This window comes from Cetorhinus maximus, chromosome 8, assembly GCF_964194155.1.
Source record: "Cetorhinus maximus chromosome 8, sCetMax3.hap1.1, whole genome shotgun sequence".
Taxonomy (NCBI): domain Eukaryota; kingdom Metazoa; phylum Chordata; class Chondrichthyes; order Lamniformes; family Cetorhinidae; genus Cetorhinus; species Cetorhinus maximus.
This window is the reverse complement of record NC_135886.1, coordinates 3757134-3767694: the sequence shown is the minus strand read 5'-3', so window position 1 is coordinate 3767694 and position 10561 is coordinate 3757134. Positions and strand designations below refer to the sequence as shown.

Genomic DNA, 10561 nt, shown 5'->3' with positions numbered 1-10561 from the left:
GTGGCTGTGAGCAGGGATATACCGCACTGTTACAGCAGGGAGGCTGGGGGAGGGGGACGGGTGCTTTTCTGAAGTTAGGGCTGAGGAACCTTGTCAAAGGAGTGTCCAGGGAAATAAGGGGAAACTGGCATTTATGTAGCTTCTTTCTTACTCTCAGGTTATGCCAAAACCTTTCGCAGTCAATGAAGTACTTTTGAAAGGTAATCACTGTTGCAATGTAGGAAAAGCCATTTTGCACACAGCAAATTCCCACAAAACAGCAAAGTGACAATGAGCGGATAAGATGTTTTGGTTGAGGGATAAATATTGGCCAGGGCACTGGGGGTTCATTTCCCTATTCTTCTTTGAAACAGAGGCCATGGGATCTTTTACTTCCATCTCAGAAAGCTAATGCCGCATCTGAAAAACAGCACCTCAGCCAGTGCAGCACTCCGTCGGCACTGCAGCGGAGGAAAGGAGCTTCGCACTCTAACATGGAGTGACCTGCTTGACACAGGTTACCTGGAACAGGGAAGATGACACCCCTTGAAATGTGCAAGACCAAAAAAAAAAGAAGCATTATATACATTAATATCAAGATCATGAGGGGTGTGGACCAAGTAGATTGGGAGAAGCTGTTCCTGTTGGCAGAAGCATTGAGAACCAGAGGTAACAGATTTAAGGTGGATGGCATTAGAAGCAATGGCACAATGAGGAAAAGCTTTTTTATTTTGCACATCGGGTGGTTAGGATCTGGAATGCACTGCCTGAGGCAGATTCAATCATGGCCTTCAAAAGAGAATTGAACATGAGCTGAAGAGAAGATTTTCGGGGCTATGGGGAAAAGTTGGGGGGGCGGTGGGGAGGGTGGAACTAGGTTAGTTGTTCTTGCAGGGAACCAACACAGGGATGATGGGCTGATTGACCTCCTTCTGTTTTGTGATTCTATGATTTCTCCTTCAGTTTAATTGAATCATATGCTGTGGAGGAATTAAACGCTTTACTTTTTCACTCGAATCGAGCAACATTATCCTTTACGCCTGAAGGTGTGCTGGTCTAATTTCCCACATTGACATTTTTTTGCTTAGTTCCCTAAACCCATAGATGGCAAATGGTGGTTGAGTTTGATTCAAGGGTCTGTGTTGATAGAACTTATCTCAGCTGGGCAGACAGCGGCCAGGTGTTACATTTGCTTTTTATAAAGCAGGGGGAGGGGCATGGGCAGAGGGAGGTGGAAGCAAAATAGCCAGGAGATAAGCTACAACTGTATCAACAGAAGCAATTTGAACAGATGGCCAGACTTCTGTTTTTCCCCAGGTGGCTTTGTTATGAATGCTTGGCTGAGCTCCAAGAATGTATAATGGGCTCAGCCCTGTAGGGAATATTGTAATCTCTTCCAGGGGATCAACATCTTCATGGTCTTGTATTGATTTTGACATTTCTTTAAAGAGTTTTTCAATATATATGTGTTTATTACACCAAGGTTAAGAGGTGTGAAGTAGACTAAGGCCAGGATTTTATGTGCCTGCTAGTGTCAGGCGTGGTCAGTGGCATGAGCTGACAATGTGGCGAGAAGTCCAAAAAATCAGTTTCATGATATAGTGAAACCTGTTTGCAATTGTCTGCTCCACCCACCAATGGCGGCCCACGTTTCCTGCCATCGGATATTGGAAGTCTCATTGTAATGCATCAGCATATCATTATAAGGCCAGCCTGCCGGACTCATGACCCCCCTCCCCCCCGCCACCCCCCACCTCCGGCTGGATCATCCGCCCACGTCGGCAGGAAAACACACTGATGAGTTTCAAAACAGCACAGAAGCGACATGCACATAGCAGACTGCACTTTGTTCAGGACTTCAAGGTTTGTTTGCCTACCTTGCTTCGGTCAGCACTCGCAGTCCTCAGCGCCAGGCTTCACAGACAGCACCACATCACCTTTAGGAGGCCTCATGGGTCGGTCTCTACCTACCAGATCAGCCATACATGGGAGGCTTTTTAATGGCTGCAGGGCAAGGTCTTGCTTAAGGAAGGGGGAGGAGTGGCCTAGGCAAGGGAAGAGGCTGCAGGATGAGAGCCAAACTGGGGAAGGAGGTTATCCCAGGGTGTGTGATGGGGCACATTATGATCTGTGCAAGTGGCCCCAAGATGTTGAGGGGGCTGAGGAAGCAGTCTCCAGAAGAGATGAGGCCAGGTGGACGTGTGAGAGTCTGTGTGAGAATGGGTGGTGATATCCCTTGAGCTGGCAGTGAGTGAGATGCCAATGAATGAGTGATGGGCTTGGGTGTGAGAGTTTAGAGTGATGAAATGGTTGCCTTACCCTGGCTGCACGGCTAAGTTCATTCATCCTCTATCTGCATTGTGATGACCAACCTCTTATGCGCAGCATGGGCACTGACCACCACTGCCACTGCCTGCCATGCTGGATTGGTGATGCCACTGCCCATCCTGCAGCCAGAACAGGGGCAGAGGACAACACGGCAGGTCTCCAGAATATCCAAATGGCATTCCAGTGATGTGTAATTTATCCTGGGGGCTGCAGTGTTTTTGCCTCTCGTGGACATCTTCCCTGCAGTAGTTGTGGCCTGGAAACACTAAGATGTGTGCGCGTGGCTAGACTTTAAATATGGTGCCTGGCGTCATGAAGCAGTGAGGTGATGGCGGGCGGGCGGGCGGGTGGGCGAATGAGAGCCCGCCCGCCATGGAAATGGTGTTTTTCCGGGAATGCATAAATAATGTGGCAGGTTTGGGATGATACTGCGTGAAAACCTCCCCCATCTCGGCCGACGGGTAAAACATCGTTTTACCTGCCCGCTACTACACTTAGTGCAAATATGAGATGATACCGCCCTAAGGTTTTTTTTGTCATTGATACTATGAATGGGTATGTATGGTTGTCACTTTTATGTGGTTGTTAGATTCAGCAGAGTCAGAGAGATGTCCAGGGCTGTTCCTGCACATGGGGTCTCAGAGAGCTGGTCATCGGTCTACACAGTGCTTTCACTTCTCAGTCAGAGGACAACTTTTGATAGGTGCTAAAAAAAAATCACAGTTTATTATTCCTATTCAGTTAAAGAACATTGCAAAGAACAGAGACTTGAATCTTTGATTAGGAATAATGAAGGACACATGGGCACTTATTCTACTGTGAGTTTTATTTGGGGCCTGATCAGCTGGAATCTCCTCTACAGCTCCTTCTTCACATTGAAAATTGCAGCATTCCATTCAATACAGACCATTATTTTTTTGAAACACATTGAATTCAAATGACACAATGGCTTCAGATATACTTTAATTGAGAAAGGAATGTTCTTGCCCATTTAGTTTCCATGAGATTCTGCTTTGCAAGTTGCTGCCTGTAGGAGATTTGAGGCATCTGAGAACTGGACAAGCAACTGTGTGTCTCCTGAACCCATCACACTGAAGGATGATGAAATGAAAGTTGCAGACTCTGAACCAGCAAGCGGAAGTTACAGTAATTAAGTGACTGTAAAATCAAGTATGGAAAGCAAAATAAACTGAGGGAATGAAAGATTGGATTAAAACAGAAAGATAAAAGAGACGAAAAGAAAACATTATAAAAATAACCTTTTTGCAACCATAATTAAGCTGAAGCAATGAGCCTCCACATTTGTAAAAGTTAATTTTCAGGGCCAGAGAGGTTGTTTGGGAGTAGTTAAGACTTAGGCAGAAATGGTGGAGGCCTAACTTTCTGTGTTGAACTTAAATTGCATTCGCTGTGCAGGTACAGGAACTTCACACCATTCCATGTGTTTGAATGATGACTGAGTCAGCGAGACAGCGCCTTTTGGCGCAGCAACTTCCAGATTTTTGTGTCTGACTGCTCTTGCTTTCTGTGTGATTTGTGCTTTAATAATCATCTTCACATGATACCTTAGCATGAAAATCTGGGCTATTAGTATTGCTGAAAGCATGGCCTCATTTATATAAAATTTCTTGCAAGTGTTAACCTATTTAACAAGCGTTAAACAAAACAACACTTCACAACAACTTGTATTTGTATCGTGTCTTTAATTTAGTAAAATATCACAGAGGGCTAAGTAAATGTCAATTATAAACTTAGTGGGATTTAATGTCCTTTGGTAACACATGTTTGTGTAAAATTTCTGTGCTTAATATTTTAACCAGTTTCTTGGAAAGTGTTAATAATAACATTAAACTAACATGGAGAAGAACTTTATGCAAGTGAATTAACCATTAATAAAACAGAAAATGCTGGAAACATTTAGCAGGCCAGGCATCACCTGCGGAGAGTGAAAAAGAGTTCTTTCTGTGTCAGCAGGAGGATCAGTTGGTATCACTCTGTCAGAGATTGTGGATTCATGTCCTACTACAGAGACTTGAGCACATGAATCTGGAGTGACAATTTATTGCGGTATTGAGGGAGTGCTATGCTGTTGGGGGTGCCATTTTTCTGATGAATTGTTAAATCAAAGCCTGGTCTGCTCTCTTAAGTGTATGTAAAAGACCCCATGATATTTTGAAGAAGAGTTGGGGAGTTATTCCCTGGTGTCCGGCCAATATTTATCCTTTAATCAACATCACAAAAGGAACTAGATTACCTGGTCATTACCACCTTGCTGCTGCTCGTGGGAGCTTGTTGTGCGCAAATAGGTCGGTACATTTCCTACATTACAGCACCGAGTACATTTCAAAAGGGTTTAATTTGGCTGCACAGCACTTTGGGATGCCCAGAGGTCGTGAATGGTGCCATCTAAATGCAGTTCTTTCTTTCCGCTTAGATGCTGCGTGTTCCCAGTATTTTTTTTTACTTCAGGTTTGCGGCATCCACAGTATTTTGCTTTTGAAGTGGCCACAAGAAACGCAATGCTTAATGCTATAAGGAAAGAAGACTCGCCGATTAGAGGAAATCATTTCCACACATTTTATTTGTTAATAGGATAAACGTTGAAACAATTGTTACAATGAATTTTTGAATGTTTTGGAATTTTTACTTTTGTCAATTCTTGACTTTGGAAAATTAAAATCAAGTTAATCTTCGTTCTGTGGTTAATTGAGATAGGCAGTGCATTCCTTGTCTGTGACCAGCGTTTCATTTTTCACACTACATTACCGCGCCTGCACAGCCAAAGCAAACATTGCATGCTTAGGGCATGGCACGTGGACCTTGATTTTCTGGAGAACTGAATATTTAGCTGAAATAATGACTGTGACAACAGTTATCATTATGTGGTATTGTTTAGCCAGCAACTTATCTTGTTTAAGTCAACTTAGGGGAAGCGTCATTCTCATGAACTGGACTATTATTCATTTATTTGCGAAAAAGTATTTATAGTCAATAAATACAGATGAATGTCACAGTCCCTCAGTGTGCCGGTCACCTATCTTTAAGCTGCCCGAGATCGTGCAGTGGCTCGGTGCTACCCTGGTAACTGATCCGGGAATGAAGAGGTTGGCATAATACAACTGGTACAATAGGCTTTTACAGAAAATCAGTTAATCCAAATTAAAAAGCCAACAGAATCAGGGACGGGAGGATAAATTTCCACATTCACTGCTTGGACAGTAAAACTGAACAAATGGAGAATAAATCCCCCTGCCACTTATTGAACCTGCCTCAATTCTTCAGTGAAATGAAAATCGGCCAGTTCTACTCTACCCATTGACCACTTAAGTGATGAAGGTGAAAGTAACCTTGCCATCCAACCTAAAAGCTGCAATTCCGGCCGATGCCCTCTCCCACGTGAGGGAACAGGCGGAACGTTGCAAGGTACTGAGGAACCATCAATAATTATTTTAACCACAAAGCTAGCTTCAACTTGCTTCAGCTTTGGCACCAGTCATTTGTATGTATACAATAATGTGTTTGGGAAGCGTGGCTCAATCTCAGTCCCTGGAATACACGGTAACCTTTCTGAAAAGTATTGACAATCCTAGATGGTCACTTTTCCTTTTAGTTTCGCTCTCCTTATATCCTGTGTAAACTTATGGATGAAGGTGAATTAGATATGAAAGGCATACATGTGATAATATCACATAAGGTAGCTTACTAGGCTTACATTACAGCAACAACTTATGTTTTTATAGTGCCTTTCAGGTAATAAAACATCACAAGGCGCTTCACAGGAGCATTATAAAACAACACAGAGCCACATTAGGAGGTATTAGGTCAGATGACCAAAAGCTTGATCATAAATATAGGTTTAAGGAGTGACTTAAAGGAGGAAAGCAAGATAGAGAGGCAGAGAGGTGTAGGGAGGGCATTCCAGAGTTTAGGGACTAAACAACTAATGTTTGAGGAATTAAAATCGGGTGTGCCCATGAGGCCAGAGTTAGAGGAGTGTAGAAATCTCCAAGGGTTGTGGGGCTGGAGGAGGTTACAGAGATAGGAAGAGGTGAGGACATGGAGGGTTTTGAAATCAAGGATGTGAGTTTTAAAATCAAGACAGTGCTTTGCCAGGAGTCAATGTCGATCAGCAAACACAGAGGAGATAGGTGAATGGGCCTTGGTGCAAGTTAAGACACAGGTCTCAAGTTTACAGAGGGTAGAATGTGGGACACCTGCCAGGAGTGGGTTGGAGGTAATGAAGACGTGAGTAGGAGTTTCAGCAGTAGGTGAATTGAGACAGGAGTGAAGTTGGAGCTGATAGTCCCAAAGCAAAGACTTTGAAAAATATTCATGCCTTGTCCAGCAACACCTCTTCAACTTATGGTATTTACATTTGGTCTTGGGGCTACTGGTGACTTTGATCTTTGATCAGTGGAAACACTACATTTAAAACGTTATATCAAGCAATGGGCCAGAGCTTCCATGGAGTGGCAATAACTGTTGGATTGTTATTCCGCTCCTAGTTATTTACACTGAAATGTGGCCATATTTTTCTCGCTCGACATTCTGACTTGGGCTGGATGAGAATAATGCAGTGCACCAGGTTCCAGAGGCCTGCGGTTGAGGGCAGCAGAATTGGGGGAGAGGAAGCTCCCATTTTTTACAGAACTAGCTGCCATAAAGCAGGTAAGTTTAAAGGTCCAGCCGCTTAAGGAAGCCAGGGAGAAGGTAAGTGTGTAAGGTAAGTGAGTAGGATGGCGGGGAGTGGCGGGTGGGATATGGTCGGATGGGGATCGGGTGGTCAGTGGGGGGATTTCAGGTGGTCAGTAGGAGGGGCTCGCTAGTCAGCAACAGGGGGTCAGGTAGTCAGTGGCGGCGGGGGTCAGGCAGTCAGTGGGGGGAATTGGGTGATCAGTAGGGGGGGGTGGGTTGGGTAGTTTCCAGGAGCTGGTTGATGGGGAGGTAGTCACATAGGCAGGCAGTGGTGGGTTTTCAGAGGTCTAGGAGGCTAGTCGGAGAGTTGGGAGGGTAGTTGGTGGGTGGGAGAGGGTAATCTGGGGGATGGGGGTGTTAGTCAGGAGGTGTGAGGGGGTAGTCAGGGGTCCTGTGGAAGGTGTTAGGGAGTCAGTACTATAGTTACCCAAGAGTTAAAAGTGGTTTTAATTCTTCTAACTTTTCCTGGGTAATTATTCCTGTAAGACAGTCAGAACCATCTGAAGCCTGCGATTTAAATTGGACTATTGGATGGTTTCCAGTGCAGGGTAATTGCCCAACGGAGATTTGAACTTCCTGGGCAACTGCTGTGCAATCCTCACATGGGGACTTGCGGGGAGTCTCCAGCCCATCTTTGGGGTACCTCCTGGGTATGACACCCCAGAGGTCGGAGGTTATGTGTCAATAATTCAGGGTTGTGCCATTTGAATTTTAGAAAGTTGTGGGTTAGGAGGGGTGTTGACAGTAGCGGGGGAAGGGTTCGGGAGGTGGAGGGGTGTGGTAAACAATGTGTACCTAATTTACCCATTGGAAAAAGGAAAGGATTGGATCTGATGTCTACTCTACATCCCGCCCAAATTTACTATTTAATGACTTCAATCCAACAGAAATGATATATTATATTTTACTTAAATTAAAATAGGCTCAAATTGTTTATTTAAAATCTAGCCTATGCAGTTTGACAGGTGCTATAAATGCCAACATTTTCTTGAGTCATGGAATATATATTTATTACCTTAGCCTTTTGAAGCATATTTTCCAATGAATATTTGAAAATCTTGTAATATAATAGCCAGAACTGGACAATGGTGCATCTCCCTTTGTCCCTAATTTACATTAGCCTGTGTTAAGATATTCCTCATGTTAGATCCATCAACCAGTTAGAACAGCCCCAATAACATGTTGTGTTCATTACCACTAAATTAACTATACACGTGCAGTACAGCCCTGCACTTAACCCTTTGCCGACTAACCGTGTTATGTTGAATACCAACTCAAAATAAGTTGATGCTCATTGATAAATCTATGCACCAATGCATATACCCATGCCCTTAACACCTTTATCTGTATCAGCGTTAGCGCCAACCTTTGACATGGGGCAGGTAATTGCAACTGACAGTGGCATAAACCGATGCCAGTCTTTGTGCCTCTCTTGTAAGACTTTTTGACTGAAGAAGCACTGGCGTAGTTTCTTTGGACAAAATTATTTTGCTTAAAATTGACAATGAAAAGAAGATACCCACCATCCAAAATTCAGCCACTATAATTCTGCAGAACCAATGTTTTGCTTGTGGTGTTGACTCCCGAACGGTATCCACGAATCCCGAAATGCATGTTTGAGCGACATTGATTTACTGCACTTATAATCACTGTTGGCAATCAAGTTTTGTGGAATTGTGCGGACAAAAATGTAGCCAAATTTGTTCTTCAGGCACCCAAAGCAACTGCTGGCCACAAAGAGTGCAGAGTTTGTGGTATAGCTATGAGGTTACTTTCGAAATATAAAAACTAATTTCTTAATATAGACTCTGTTGTAACCATGGTGAAGACTCCAACTAAAAACAACTCTTATCTTTGTTAAAAAACATATTTATTTTATTTTGCATTATGACAGCTCCTTTCTCTGCAATCTGCTTTTCAGGTCCCTTCTCTCCAGAATAACCTGTTGAACTGTGATAAGACAGTGTAAAGTAGTGTAAAGTACCGCAAGCAGCATTACCAGGAACCTGGAAGGGATTTTACTCCACTGTTGTCCGCATGGGGAGATTCCACATTGATATCAGCTGAATTGCAAGTTCCTGTTATGGCCAGTTTAAAAACGAGTGTTGTCCAAGTCAAATGAGCCCTGGCGCTGGTTAAATTTTCACAGTTCAAACATTAAGGTTCTGGATGGCTTTTCTATCTGACAACATCTGTCAAGATATCTCAAATTAGAAATTAGAAACGTGTCCCAATCCACAGCGCTTTCTGAATGAAAAAAAAACCACGTCTCATTATGTCAGTTAAGAAACTGAAATCGATTTCACCGATCCTTAGAAAAATAAATCTTTGCACAAAACCACAGCTGTAGGCGTAGCCAATACTCCAGTACATCGTGAAAGTGGAAGCCACACAATGAATTTGTGGAATGGAATGGTCCAGTCACAAAGGGTCAGCAGCAATTTTGTCTCGTTGCTGTTCTGTTGTCTCCCAGGGAAATGGAGTTTGTCAAGTAACAATCTTTCCATTCTGAATCCTTAGGAGGAAAAAAGGATGAAAAACGTTTATAGACTTAAATGTAAAATTTTTGCCAAGCAACTCCACGTTAATGGACCATGAAGACTCACCTCGAACGGAATATATTATAACCGATGAAAAAGAAAGAAATCAAATCAGGCAATAAGAAAAAGCCATTCAGGCAAGCAAACCTGGTTCTTTCACTGGGGATCATGAATGATCTACTCCATCAATGATTCTACTCAATTTTGTAGGTTTGTACAAGATGAAGGAAGATGTAGCAATGCAAATGGCTTTTTTGAGTAATTCCAGAGTACTGGGGCCATAGCTGAATATTGGGCTAGTTGTTGGGCTGCACTTTATGGGGGTGGGTGGGGGAGGGGGTGGGGGGTGGTAGGGAGGTGTGGTGTTGCGGATAGCTCGCACCCCTCACCCCCAGAAGGAAAGTTGGCTAGAAGCCGACTTGCTCCAAGCAAGCCCACCCCGCAGCCACAACGCACTCCGGGGGTGGGCTAAGTTGCCTGACAGTGGGGCACCCGCCCCTCACTGGGGAGGAATTCCCACTCTCAGGAACTGCTGGCCAATCTGATTGGCCAGCATCCCAGCAGTCCCAGCAACACCGAGATCTCAGCGGTGGGCGGCTGCCGGGACTGCAACCAGTCCCAATGGATCCCGGAGTGAGGTAAGCCCAGGGTATTGGGTGCGGAAGGATTTGGCCAGCTTAGGGAGTGTGGCCAAGGGGGTTGGGGTGTGGGTTTTTGAGAGCAGGTGGGTAGGAGGGAGAGGGGGGCGTACTATCTTGGGGGTGTGCCCCGATGCGCAAGGGGCACCCAACAAAGATAGTAACCCCGTCTTCCTTACCGCCCTTTTGAAAACTTTTTAAAAAAACATCCTGCCATCCTGCCCCCGCCAACTGTATTGTGGCATGGGCAGCATAACATTGGGCTCAACTGGCTTATTAACAAGCTCAGTTAGCCCTTAATTCTATATTTAAACATGGTGGGTGGGCTGCCGATTTCAGCACCTGCCCACCTACCATGCTATGGGGAGGTGAGCTTGGGGT

The 10561-nt window shown here is 44.3% G+C and overlaps 1 protein-coding gene across 1 annotated transcript in view; it reads right to left on the bottom strand.

The window, feature by feature from the left end:
- Positions 1-7921: 7921 nt before the first annotated feature.
- LOC144683379 (ras-related protein Rab-7b-like) overlaps positions 7922-10561 on the bottom strand; it is a 46198-nt gene continuing 43558 nt past the window's right edge. Inside the window, exon 6 of the mRNA XM_078546334.1 lies at positions 7922-9517. Coding sequence (XP_078402460.1) covers positions 9434-9517 — 84 coding nt within the window. The 3' untranslated portion in view covers positions 7922-9433. The remainder of the gene's footprint in view (positions 9518-10561) is intronic.